This window comes from Calonectris borealis, chromosome 4, assembly GCF_964195595.1.
Source record: "Calonectris borealis chromosome 4, bCalBor7.hap1.2, whole genome shotgun sequence".
NCBI classification, from domain to species: domain Eukaryota; kingdom Metazoa; phylum Chordata; class Aves; order Procellariiformes; family Procellariidae; genus Calonectris; species Calonectris borealis.
This window is the reverse complement of record NC_134315.1, coordinates 83,852,077-83,866,083: the sequence shown is the minus strand read 5'-3', so window position 1 is coordinate 83,866,083 and position 14,007 is coordinate 83,852,077. Positions and strand designations below refer to the sequence as shown.

At 46.8% G+C, this 14,007-nt stretch overlaps 1 protein-coding gene across 2 annotated transcripts in view; it reads right to left on the bottom strand.

Annotated features, from left to right (window-relative positions):
- The window catches only part of SLC4A4 (solute carrier family 4 member 4), a 240,622-nt gene that overhangs the window by 39,990 nt on the left and 186,625 nt on the right, over positions 1-14,007 (bottom strand). For both annotated transcript variants that reach the window (XM_075150407.1, XM_075150406.1), the window contains 5 exons: positions 10,873-10,960; positions 9,373-9,527; positions 8,795-8,908; positions 7,210-7,384; positions 1,929-2,062 (listed from right to left, as the gene is read on the bottom strand). In XM_075150407.1, the coding sequence (XP_075006508.1) occupies positions 1,929-2,062; positions 7,210-7,384; positions 8,795-8,908; positions 9,373-9,527; positions 10,873-10,960 (666 nt within the window). The remainder of the gene's footprint in view (positions 1-1,928; positions 2,063-7,209; positions 7,385-8,794; positions 8,909-9,372; positions 9,528-10,872; positions 10,961-14,007) is intronic.

Sequence of the window (14,007 nt, the reverse complement as noted above, 5' to 3'; positions counted from 1 at the left end):
TGAATATGAACAACCACAAATGCATTATTGAAAAATCACAGTACTTGATTCCAATTTCCTTGTGAGAAAGACTTCCTCGAAAAATCCTGCCATTCTGCTCCAGCAGGTTGTTAGGACAATAGCTTTTATAACCACCACCTCCTCCTCCGGTTAAAAATAACCACCTTCTCCCTCCCAAAACCGTACAAAGTGTTTTTCCATCTTGCTTTTTTCCTTCCGTGTGCTGCACCTGGGATTTGACCTGCCTGCCAGAAGCCAACAGCTATAGCACGTCTATTCCTGATTTTATTTGTTTATTCCAGTCGAAGAAAGAAAAGAAAGGTGCCCTCCTCTCGCTCTGCTGCGGAGCTCTCACCAGTCGGCAGCTTCCAGTTTCCCTCCCCGGGCTAGCCTAATTTTCTGCCTGTTTTTTCTAGCCTCCATCCCTCCCTGCCTACGCTCCAGCGGGGGGAAGAGAGAGGCTCCAAGTCCACCTCCTCTGCCCCTCCTTGGCAGGACTGAGCAGACGGTGCCGAGGAGAGCGGCAGTCCCAGGGCCAGGCAGGAGGGGACCGCATTGCGTTGGAAGGTGCAGGGTGTCTCCCCGCGGCATCCTCGACTCCAGGATGAACTTCTCCCCGGCGTGGCATGAATACGGCTCGGTCTAACAGCCCGTTTCATCCTGCCCTGCGCTATTTTCACAGACACGGCTCACACTGCCTTAGCAGCAGCTCTGTACCTCAAAGACCTCTCCCACATGTAGGGCATCCACAGGAAAGACACGATTATATGCTCTCAATTATTTCTGAGTAACTACCCACAGAGAGTAAATATAATGAGGAAGGAGATACAATTAAACAACGGAACATATACCATGTCTCCTGCCTTATTGCAACCTGCAGCCACGTTCAGCTTAATAATTCAATAGACCTTTCCTAAAAATAACCACCAACGGCCAAAGAGCTGTTCCACATCACAGACGACTGCTTTTGAAAGAAAGCCTAGTAACGCCTTAACTCCAAAAGCTCTTGGTTCTGTGTACTGCACAACCTGCAGTGCTGTGAACGCTCCCTGATGGGGGAAGGGGGGGCTACAGGTGAATTGGGGCATTTTCGGTATAACCTAAAATGATCTCCTTGCAAAACACCGTCCAAAGTGTCAGTAGTCCTACATGTCAAATCATCAATGAATATACATGTAAAATCACCAACGAATATGCTGATTCCTTTTGGGATTCTCATTATATTTTGCCAGCATTGCAGATGTGGGAATAGTAAATGAGAATACCTATCAAAATGGGCTCCCTTTACCTCTGGGTGTCAGCTACCACCACTGCATCAACGTTAGCACCGTGGGGAGGGAGCAGAACCTCTTTATGCCAGTTAAAAGGAAAAAAACCCAAGTATTTAATGCAGCAAAGGTCCACTGGGCAATTCTGGGGACAAACAGAAGTCGATAGCTGTTTCTATCATAGGTACTTCTGCTTTTATAAGTAATAGTGATAGTTTCAAATGAGTTTCAAATTTAAGGACAAATTTGGGGTAACCTTGAGACCTGGGGGATTTTGTTGGTGAAATCACTGAGAGTTAGATTCCTTCCTTTACTCCTACGGGAACCACACAGCAGCCAGGGAAACACATGCAGTGGCTGGGGAGGAGCAGCACGCTGACTGTAACTCATGCAAACTTCTCATCGAGGACAGACGTGGCCAAGAATTTCCAAGAGGCCCCAAGGAGATACGCACCCACACAGCGGGCAGCGCCCCGGGACACGCGTGCCTGTGAAAATCCCCGATGTGATTGCCCTGCAGTCTCCACAGGGAACAAAGAGATGTTTCATTTCATGCGCTAAATCCCCTCCTTCCCCACCGCTAGCCATCTCATTCCCTAGCTAGTATTTCATTCGTGTGAGACATTCCTCCCCTCCTCCCTCCTCCACCCTTGTACTTACTTGCTGAAATTAAAGAGAAGCCGTTCAAAGACAAGGACAGGTCCTGTGCTGCTCAAAATTGTGAGTGGCTGACCAGCAAAAAGGCAAAATATCGCACCGGTGACCGCCGTGCCCAGAAAGCTCTCCAACACGCCCTACGGTAGACACAGGAGAGAAGAGAGTTCTACTGAATAACCCCTCTATTAGCACTGTTGCAAGAACACGAGCCCTGCAGCTGCACACAACCGTGTCTTCGTCCCACACGGTTCACAGTTACTCAGGATAACCAGCAACCCCCCTCGTTATTTCTGAGGCCCAGAGTTTAATAACACTATGCTGTATTTTATATTTGACAAGGGGAGGAGAGTATTTTCAAAGACCACTGAAAGCATTTGAGAACTCCGTGAACATCTCCCGCATCTTTGAAAGTACAGACACACGTTTGCAGGGCTCTTCAAACGGTCCGGGCAGAGCATGGCTGGCGGAGGGCGCCGCCATCCTCCAGGACAACGGAGGGTGGGTTTTTTTCTTTCTCCAACTGAGCAGACGCTCTTTCTAGATAAACAAGTTGCCTCTCTTTCAAGTAACTGGTTTAGTAAGTGAGACACAAACCAAACAAGGCTACTTCATCCAGCAGTCTTGTGTTGAGACCCAAGTTCATCAGATGTCACCAGCAAGTAATAAATTCCATATTTAATGGGCTCTACAATTACCTTTGGCAAAACAGCTTCGCTGGAGAAGGATAAAAGAGCATGCTCGACACATTCTTAGATTTTCATGTCCAACTATAGCTGGACAGTATCTACTTTAAAATGCAAAACGTGGATGAAATATAAATGGCAATGAAATGCGATTATTAACTGAGCGTGCATCCTTCTACAAAAATGGCAGAATTCGCTGGACCTTACCTCGTTTGCTCTTACGGAAACTAATCTGTTTACACTTGACTGAGTTTTAAAGGAACAACAAGAGCATCATCTTCTTCTGAGTAAGACGTGCAGCCATCAGCATCACCCTCTCCAGGAATACTTACCCAACGGCCAGGGGCAGATTTAAGCACAGGCTTATGTGCTTCGTTGTAGCTGTGTCTGAATCAGCAGCCTCATTAGTACTGCACGTGCTGAGCAATCAGCAATTAACGGCACGTGCAGATCCTTCTCTCCATCCCTGACAAACTGCAGGGTGGGGGCTGCAGGTTTTCTGACTTATCAGTGGCAACGCAAAGAATTTACGTTAAGTTTTGTGGCTTTCTTGGAAAGACCAAGTTACTGTTTACACCGAGGAAAGTATATTCATACTGTCCTATGTCAAACCAGTATGTTACTGTGTAGAGCAGAGATTTTTTTTATCTACTAAATTACTAGCAGAACTTTCTCTAAAGCAATCCTAAACTATTTTTCTGGCCACAAACATGATCTCGAAATACCAGTGGTCAAGCGCTGTTATTGCTGGGTAATTAAAGCAGCAGCATGACAGCTGTGCAGAGAAGCAAAAGGTAAGGAAGGTTTAAAAGCCGCCTGTTCCTGACATGTGCTCAGTCGCTCGTCAATCTAGAGAAGCTGCTGCAGAGCGGACAGAAACAACCTTGCCTTGGCAGGAGGTGACATCCTTGGTCCTTGCCATTTCTAAGGGCCATCGGTGATGCCCATCACCAACAGCCGCGGCCCTTGCAGGGATCAGCGCAAGGCAGATGTGCTTGCCGTGACGCCCTGCAGCCTTCGTACAAGGATTGCGCAGGTTTTTACAGGGACCGCGGACGGGAGCCTACGAGCCTTTGCTTGCTGCCTTTGGGGGACTTGTGAGGATGAGACAATTGCTCTCGGGGCAAGGAACGGCATTCGCACAGCTGATCCCCTTCGCTCCTCCTGCATTACTCATGGAGAGGGCCCTCGCGGCCAGCGCATCTGGAATCTCTTTTCCCTGCATTCTTCCACGTGTCTGTAGCTAAGAATAGTGTCTTTTCTCAGAAACATTAAACTCTGAAGTGAGCTTTTAAAGAAACGTTGGCCGTGTCAGGCTCTCTGGGCCAGGCAGCGCGGGACGGGCCATTTTTAGTGCCTGACCCAGCGGCAGTCACATAATTGTTTACAAGCAACAAGAAGCATGAACTGTGATGTGGTAGCCCCAAAAATACTGTTTTCTGTGAGGACAAAACGTCTGGGGGAAAACTTCTAGGTGCTGCTCCTCAGCTGTAGAAGCTGGCATAACCTTCCCTCGCATTTCTGAGTACAAAGATTCAGCGCAGCTCCTGCTCCGAGACGTCTTACAGAAAACCAGGCTTCCAAACTCTTTCCCGCTGCAGGAATGCGCAATGGTTTGAGCAACGCTTGACATGAACCTGGACTCTGATCCCACCGAGCAGCTCCCTGGAGGAACAACTTGAACTGGGCGCCTTGGGATGCTTGTCTCCGGCTCTGATGATATAGGGGCATGTGAGCATGAAGAACGCACAGTTTGGCTCTTCTGTTGAAAACCTGCAGTCAAAACCCTTTCCAGGCTCCCGCAGCAGCCAAGAGACCTAATGCCTTTGCAAACAAGGACGGCGAATAAAGGTTTGTTGAAGGGAAATGGCAAAAGAAAAGCCAGTTGTGCCCAACCTCTCTAACCCTCTGATCCACCAGTGAACTGTTCAGAAAAACTGCCAGTATTTCAATTTTAAATCAGTACATAAATAAAAACCAGTACATTCAACTGGTCGTTGCACGTGAGAAGCAAGTAAATGTTGAAGTGCCCAAATCAGAAAATAACAGACGACGTTTCCCTGCATTGAGCCTTGGCTGTGTTATGAACTGACTGGAGGGACTGGGTTTTTCTAGCAACCCAGTGATGATTTTCCTGCACTTTGCTCCACTTCTGTGAATTGAAGTTTCATGGCAAAACGGCTATGGGGAGCCGGCGGCCAGGGGGCACTCCCAGAGCCCCCCCTCCTTGCTGTCAGTGCTCCTCTCTGGCTGCACCCCAACTCCCTCCTCACTGAGCACACAGCCCTGGGAAGCCAGGGACGGAGCATTCCACAGGACTTGTGCGTTGGTTCCTTCTCTGCTCCTGGAGTTTTTGTCATTAATGGCTACGCTGTGTTTATATTTGCTGCAGAGCCTCCCCGTTACCAAAGCGGTCTTAACTGCAGAGCGTCCATGGTTTCCCTTTTCAACATGGAGAATAAATCACTGAGCTCAGAACAGACTGTTCTGCAGCTTTTGTCTTTCTAAGGACTTTTTTTTCTCCGAGCAACAGGAAAACTCAGACTGGGTTTTATCTACTGCAGAGAAAACTACAGACTAAAGGCAACCTGTGTTTTCTCTTCCCTCTGTCTTCCCCCCGCCTTGGGTCCCCCCTCCTATGCAGCTCACAGTCTCAGACATACTTTGGCGAAATGAGACTGTCACGTTCAACAAACGAATACCATTTTAAATCAGAGGAAGACTGCACACGCAGATATAATCCCATCGAGAAGGTTCGTGAGGTTCTGGGAAAAATAACCTTACCCCAGCATGAGGTATTAAACGAAACATGTTTACACATCAATCCCTGGCAGGTGGAAGAGAGCAGAGGGGTCCCCCGGGAGCACAGGGATTATCGGCTCTTCTCCTGCAGGCCGGCCCTCTTTTATCACCCCTCTCCTTCCCTGGGGTACGCTGGGGGCCTGGCAGCAGAAAGTCTCCCAAGGAAAGAGGGGCAGCAGCACAGCACAAATGCAAATGATGAACGAGGCCGCGCACGGCCACGCCGCCGAGCAAATCGGGCAATGCCAGCAGCTTCTGCTGGTCCCTTTGCTGCTGGGGACAGGGGCCAAGGGCAGGGATCTCCTCCCCTTGCAGAGCCGCGGCTGGTGATCCGGCAGCCAAACCAAAGACAGAAAACGCATGTGTCTTACTCCAACACTACGACCCAGTGCAAGCAACGGGACTGCCACAGCTTAACGGGCCAGCAGTTTCACCGTTTGTCAGACGAATGACATATTTTCCAACTTCCTGAAATGCAAGGTGCTTCTTTTTAATTTTTTTTTTTTTTTTTTGTGAGCATTAAGAAACTATACTGTCAGTTTCAGTGGCAAAAATATATTTTGCTACTTGATAATAAATGTTCGTGGGATACGAAGGTAACAGAAGAGACTTTTGGACACAATAAAGCGGGTCCTTCTTCCCCCTACTTTAAAGACCACCTGGTACAGATGCAGACAGAGTTTGCTCTGCTGCTCAGTGACAGAAGAGTGACGCTCACTGGTGGATCCTGCAGGCCTTTCCATTCCCTACTTCCATTTGCTATTATTTCTTTTTACTGTCGTGCATCAGCATTTGTCTGCATGACTGCTGCAGAGCTGAGTTTCGGAAGAGGTAAACTGTATTTATACAGGGGAGAGGGAAGTTTGGCACTCCACCAGCTACTGAATCTTATTCTAGCCTGTAATTTATCACAGGGAAGTGCAGAGCTCCGGATAGGTGCCCCCCTTTTTCTATGTCTGGTTTAATTAAACCTGCATCAATTAATAATTCAGTCATTGTCACTACAAGCTTAATTATTGTTAGGAGATTCAACGTGGCTGCACTGAATCAATCTCAATACAACCTCCTATGTTTTCTTCCCCTTCAAAAAGCCAAAGGAATACTAAAGCGCACTGCTAGAGCATAATTCTGCTCCACTCAAACACGAAGGACCTACAGCAGTGCTAATCCAGATTCCCTTTCCTTCAGACTTCATCTAAAACTGGGCCATCCTTTGCAGCCCTACTTTTGTCTCCACCACTGATCCAGCCTGTCTCTGGATATGCAAATGGTTCTCAGGATCTGATCTTCCACTATTATGAAATTCGTCTTTCTAAAGAACTTGCATTTTTCTCCTGTGTCACATCTCCTGATTTACTCGCTTTCCTATGCATTTTAGGATTTTCTTTTCACCAGAGGCAGAAGCCCAGGGATTTTAAGAGTCACGCAGAGGATACAGTGTTATGCTCTGATGACATGGAAAATTGGAATCATACTTAGTAAACTTAATTGGACTGAACCGGTACAACCGAGACACAAACACAGAGAGTAGGTCAGAGGAACTCCTCTATATGGAAGGAGCAAGGACCTTCTCTGTTGCCTGGCCGTCTTCCAAACACCATTTAAGGTAACTGCTTGTACAATTTTTCAAAGGACAGCCGTCCAACAGCAGAGAAAGCAAGCCAACTTTCAGTGGAAACACAGGATACCTCTATTAATTGTACTCAGAATTCAAGCCTTGTCGGTGGCCAAACACCCCTCTGACTGTAGAGAGCAAAAGGCAAATGCCGTAGTGGTTGCTTCTGAAAGCTCTTGCTAACCTGCATGTTTTCCGTAGCATCACCAAGCAATCCTCCAAAAGTGATAGCATTGGTCACTGTGGCCAGGTAGATGAAAAGAATGGCTGAAAGGGCTTGAATATTTAAAGCATCGTAGAAGTCGCTGGCGAAGAACGGTGCTTTCCTCTTTATGTCTTTGATTAAGCCACCACAGAATCTGAAACGACAAGCAAGAGGAGACTCAGGCAAAGTGTTTTACAGTGAAAGTCACCAAGATAAGTAACCAGAAATGAAGTATTATCTGAAAGGAGTGAGATCATCACATTATGTAATAGTCTTATCGCAGCTGTGATGGTCCAGGGATACCACTGAGATAACGTTGTAAAGAAAGATAGTATCTTGAACATGGGATGCAGCTGGAAAGAGACCAATTGCAGGAACACAAGCCCTACTTCTGCTGAAACAGACCACTAAAGTCTGCAGTTCAGGAAGCTTGTCTGTTGTTTTTTTCCCCAACTATACTGGTTGAAGTAATAAAATATATTAATTCTAGTCTAAATCCCTGCCTAAACTTCTCCACATGGCAAACACAACGGTTGGGTGAGCCAAACAATCTGCTAAACGGAAAAATGCTTCAAACTGTTAACTGGAAAAAAACCTAGAAGTAAAAACACAAGTAAGTGAAATCATCTTAGAAAACACGAGAACTCCACTTGCAGACATATTCTTTTTGTGCAATGACAGACAAGACAGTATTTAACTCTTAGAAGCTCCATGCGGCTCTGACACTGCCAGCGTGACAAATGTTTCTCTTTTGGCTCTTGTTCCCTTGTACACCGTTCGCCACCAACGCCAGGGCTGTTCGGACACTCTGCAGGCAGAGGTACACGGCAGACAGGCACCAGAATCAGGATGTATCGACTGCCTTGTACGCACCGATGTGCCATTTCAGCCTTTCAGACTTTTGTCCTAGAATTTAGATGTTCTAGATATTCTACTAGAACTTAAAAAAATATAGAGTGGGAGGGAGGGCACAATGCCACCACGAAGACCTGTGTATTGACCCTGAAATGCTGAGCACACTGTTTTATGGCCACCTGAACTGCGTTGCCACTCCAGTGGACTTTTACGTGCCATACAAGCAGAGTACTAAAGCAGAGTAAGGCCTCGGGCTCCGTTACCTTCTGTATTTGTGTCCCATAAAAGCCTTCCTCTGCGCCAGTCAACTACAACAGGAATGTCTGGAAAAGGGAACATCTCTGCTTTTGGCTAAAGCGGTTCCAGCAATCCGAATGGAAACTGTAGCTGTACCTGCCACGTTTGCATCCCTTTCGTTTCGTCTAACTTCACAAACTTTCAGTAGCCAACACCTACCTGGGCCTTCTTTCATTTTTGAGCGCCTCATTTAAGACGCTTTGTAATGTGCTGCGGCTGGATGTTCAGAACCCTTCAGACAGTCTCAAGCTGGGCGCTAAAAACCCCAGGACACGTTTTGGGGTCACAGCTCAACCTATACAAACAGTATGTCGGGATGGAAGGCGGAAGGGGCGAAACGGTTCTGCAAGGGAAACGTGGCCACCTTGCTTGGACCACAGCAGTGCGTCACGCTGAGCGGTGCGTTACTGACCTGCCAGTCCGTTGCAACTCTTCGCAGTCCCCGTGGCCCCCGCCGCCGTGTCCTCCGTCATGAGGCGTGTCTCCATTCATCTGCGGATTTTCTCCACCGGAGTACATGTTTTTCCTAGGCAAGAAGGCAAGTCAAACTGAGGCTCACCGCATTGCCTGACAGCTCCACAAACACATTATCCACGCACAGTTCCTCCAACCAAGTGTTACACAGCCTCTCCTGAAGCCACGTTGTACAAAGGAGACCGGAGGCTGACCTGCTGGCAGCCAGGGTGGAACATTGCGTGTTAGAAAGACCAAGCAGAACCCCACGGAGCCTGGATAACCCCTATGTATGTTATTATGCGCCTACAACATCGCCTTAAAGGGTACAGAATTGCAAGAACATCCTCCCTCCAGCTATTAAGAAAGACCTGAAAGTATCTCTAGTACTTTCTAAATACAGACAGATGCAGGTCACACTGCAGCAGCTCAATAAACCTGGTGTACCCAAAGCACCAGCTCTTCCCCCCACCTTGTCAGAATTGACGCACGCTGTCCTTCACCACGGAGCTAAGCCTGCCCATCTCCTGCTGTTACCTTTTATCTGAAGAAGGAAGAGACTTGGGGGGCTCTATCCTAATGGCTGGATCCCATTCCCCAGGGGGGAGCACAATGACTTCATCCAGAAACTCATCGATGCCAGCGATCAGGTCCTGCCGGTCCTTGGCTTTATAGGCAATGTCGTGGAACACCTGCAAGGGAAAGAGAGACTCCATGTAGAAAAGGTTTGCGTTTTCTGTAGGCCAGACTCCAGAGGCCACTACCGAGTTTTATTCTATGAAAACAACTTATTCATTCTCAAAAACCTCTCAAAAAGTATCAGGACACTTGGCACAAAGGCGTGTGAACCTCGGGAAAGCCCTCTCCTTTGCTTGGTTGTTTAATGATAGAGATTCTTGCAGGCATATTTCTAATATTTAGCGAAATATACATTTCTAACCTTCTTAAAAATGTTACTAAAGCAATTATCCATTTCTTTTATGCAAAAAAAATTTTCCTATAAATAAGGTGTTTCGATCATACTTTGAGAGACACTTTTTACAAAGCCACAAAAAAAGTGTCAATCCTCTTTTCCTACCTACTTCAGTCTATCAAAAAATAGGTTAGTTTTCAACACTGTGACACAGAAATGATGACAATATTTACTCAAAAATAATAACAAGAAGCACAAACTAGTTTTACTGAAAGGCCTAGTATTACTGATGAAGAGCGAATGAGAAAAGGGAGGAAAACGAGCATTAATGCTGTACTTTACAGAAATCTTTTGGACTGCTTGGAGCGAAGGTGGATCTGCACACGTGATAGACTTAATAAGAACAGTGGGTGGTAGGAAGGAGGACTTTGGGGCTACGGGAACTAGACCATTGCTCAAGCAGTGGAATGACAGAAAACAGAAGAGCTGAGACCAGGCAAGTGGTAATTAAGAGAACCGTAGGAGAGCAAAACAACATAAGGAGAAAGCAAGAAACAAACACAATGTAAATCAGCCCCAGACGCGCAGAGCCCAAGGGACACTGGAAGAAAGAAGCCGTAAATGAATATTGAAAGCCCAGTCATCTCCTTGAGGTGTATGATTACCAAGTAATTGCCAGCTACTCATGGATAATACGTAAGTGCTGTCTGAATGAAAAAGTGCTCTGGGATACAGGGCAACACGCAACGGTACGACCTGGGGGTAACCATTTCTGCGGTAATTACCTGGAGCGTAGCTCAGGTTACTGTGATTGTGGAATGTGACACAAGGCGCACACCGCGACTAGATTAATTCAAAGATTAATTCATAGTCTATTTGAAAGAGCGACTGCTAGCAGGAAAATACACACAATGGACAGAAACTTCCTAATGTCACGCTTTTTCAAAAACATGAAGCCAGATGAAATAATTACGTAAACGGAATTAGGAGGTGACATTTGGATATTTCAGCTTTACGCGTATGCCCGTTCCCGTCGACCACGCTGGAGGAAAGGACGTCATTATTAGCTAATGAAGTGAAACCTGGGAGAAGCCATTTCACACAGGAGATGTCAAGACACCTACCTCATCCGACATCAGAGTGGCGATGGCTCGGCCGATCTCATGATAGGACTTTGCTTTGCCCTTCGGTCCCAGCAGGATGAAGAGAAATCTGACAGAACAAACAGATAGATCCCGCTTAGGATAGCAAAACGGATCGTTTATTACTTATACAGTATCTATACAGAAATTCAGCTTTATAAAGTTGTGGGCCCTGTTAAGAGATCCAGAGGCTGCCGGTGGCCTCCAGCTAACTTGGGAGCAGAGGTTACACCCTGTAGCCCATCATGCTTACTCGGACGAGCAAGACACTACCCAGAGTTTTTCTCCCAAAAAGCCTTAAAAGTAGCCTCGAGACCACTACGGCCAAATGCTGTCACAGCCCCTCGCAGAAGTTGCTACCATCCAGCAACCCAGACTTCAGGATGAGGTGAAGGAAGGACATTCTTCCCATGCCCAGTACCTGAAGTGAACTATGCACGATGGATGCAGCTCCAGCGCAGAGCGGTTGAGAATCCGTGCCCTGTGCACCACAGAAAGCCCATCCACCTCCACGGTGATTTATTGGGTCCTATGTTACTGGCTCCTTGTAGCTGTTCAATCTTGTATAAGGTATCTGCGTTAAACGCGTCCCTAGTGCTATTCCAGTGCCATTTACGTGACAATAGCAGTGACGTAACCGCTGCTAAACAGCCAGGAGGGGACAGAAGAAGATTTATGGATCAGTGACACAGCTGAGCACCCTCTGCGCACAGGACGGACCGAGCGGGGCCAGCCCAGCGGCGGGCGCAGAGGGAAGATGCTATTAACTATCCACATTGCTCGCTGTCAACTACATCGCTCCCCCCAGCTATCAGATAGCACTCCGCGTGCTTATCAACGCTCTGCTGGGGCCGAGATCCCGGTTACGGTTCAGCACCCAGAGCAGCTACCCACATGTGAAGGAAACCATTAATCTAAAATAGGGCTTTAGCTATAAATAATTACGCCCAACTTGTATGCTCTGAATTTCCAAGTATATAACACATACCAGAGACCTGTAAGCCCATCTGACGGCTCCATAGTCACAGCTTAATTCTTAAGGTGTAAAGCTATTCCTATGGTAGGCACCATCAGCGAGGGTGACTACGTCTACAAGGTATTAGGAGTTAATTTCTTACATGATCTCTTTGGGCAGCAACTATGTCCAAGTCACTGGTAATGAGTTTGAAAAACACCATGATATGAAACCTTTGGAGATAGGAAATGACTGCTCTTTATCTCTCCTGCCCTCGTTTTTGTCAGTGCTAACGTGCCATGAATCAGGACTTGCCTACATGACAATATGTTCTAATGACATTCCTTCATGGAAAAGGCTATACGAGGAAAACGGATGCTTCCACGAATAAAATTGTCTAGCAGTTGTGCCAGAGTAACCGGAACACTGGTGAAAGGTGGCTGGGTTTTCCAACCTCTTAACTGACAGTCATTAGACAAAGTTTTTGGCCTCAAGGTTGGATCTTCAAAGGTACCTAGATCCTCCTGGCCTGGAATGGAAAATTTAAAAAAAAAAAAAAAAAAAAAGATACCACCATTCATATAATACTTAATTCAGGAAAGACCTAAGCCTTATCTTAGACACTCCCATTTCCTAAACGAAGTTTCATATGCAACGCCAAGGTGTCAATGCTGCAATGCCATTACCTCCTGTAAAAATACTCTTCTTGTAAAGCTGATTTCATGCTACAGACAGGTGCCGAGGTGGCAGCTACTTACCCACACAGCATCTATGGCCTTGCCTGCAGAAACACAAGCTTCCTATAAATCCCTTGTTCAGATCTGGCCCAGAAAAAAAGATCCGGTTTATGGCTACGGCATGAAAATACATCTGTCTTCATGCTCACCTCTTCGCCTTCCTAACTGGCTTATTAAGTGAGCCCCGTTACTCCTGTTGGCCATCTCACACAATGGCCAACATTCGGTGGCCCATGGGATTTCCATGGAGACCACCATGCCGGTCAGACGGTGTCGTTTCAAGCGTTCAGCCTGAGCTGGACTCTAACTCGTGACCTTGAGATAAAAGCCTCTCTCTCTCGCACATCAACTCATCCTTGCAATTAGCAACAAAAGAAGTCACATGGCAGGAGACCAACTTCTCCATTTCACCTGATTTAGCAGAGACTGGGAATTATCGGGGCAATTTTCAGCAAACTCTGTATCAGCACAGGTTTCAAACAGAAACACTAACAGCTGCTCAAAACAACTTTAAAGCTTCCCGAATTAAGCTTTTTTCCAATTACAGCCGTACCTTTCAATCAGTAATGGAAAATAAACACACTTTAACCTTTGGTAAGTTGTCTCATCTAAAACCTTTTGCATTACTTCCAGTGTGAATTTGAGTTCGTTTCAACTTCCAGTCATAGATTTCGATTGTCTCTCATAGCTAGACTGAAGAACCCTCAGTAATTCCTTTAAATATCCTTCCCTATCGATCCAGCCACCCGTAGCCACCGGCAGTCAGGCTAAGCCATTTGGGGCTTCTCTCCTCTCTTTAGGCACTTCAACGGCTCTTCTGTGAACCTTCTCCGACGTATCAGCATCTTCCTCAGGGAAATCATCCAAGAGCTGGCAGTTTGGTCAGTGCAAATATATGAAATATATAGATGAAATAACCTATGGCTACTCAGGAACTTTACGTGAGCCTGCTTTTCTGAGAAAATGCAGTTAGGAGCACTGAGTCAGGGGACAGGACTTCAGGAATGGACAAGCACGGGAAGTCTTAGGAAACATGGCAGGATGACGGGGAGGGCTGGGATTATTGCTGTGGTGGAGGGAAAGGACACAGCACACACTTCTAGGAAACCGGGTTTCAGCGGTTCCAGCACTGATGGAATAACCCCAGGGATGGCCCCAGCCCTTTGCCTTCAGCATCCCCCAGAGAAAACCGGTCCTCGGAGCACAGCTCTTCCTCCTGCGCTCTCTGTCCCTAGAGGGAGAAGCTGACATGGGGCCAAGTTAAAGCAGAGATGACCGGATTGCTCTGGGCCACGGAGACACCCTCTTCGTTATTTGTCAACCTTTACTACGTTAACGATACGTTTTCTCAAAAGCTGCTGATAAAATGTGAAACGCAACAGGGTTGAGAGGTGTGGCACCTCACCAGAAGTACTTCTCTCTTTA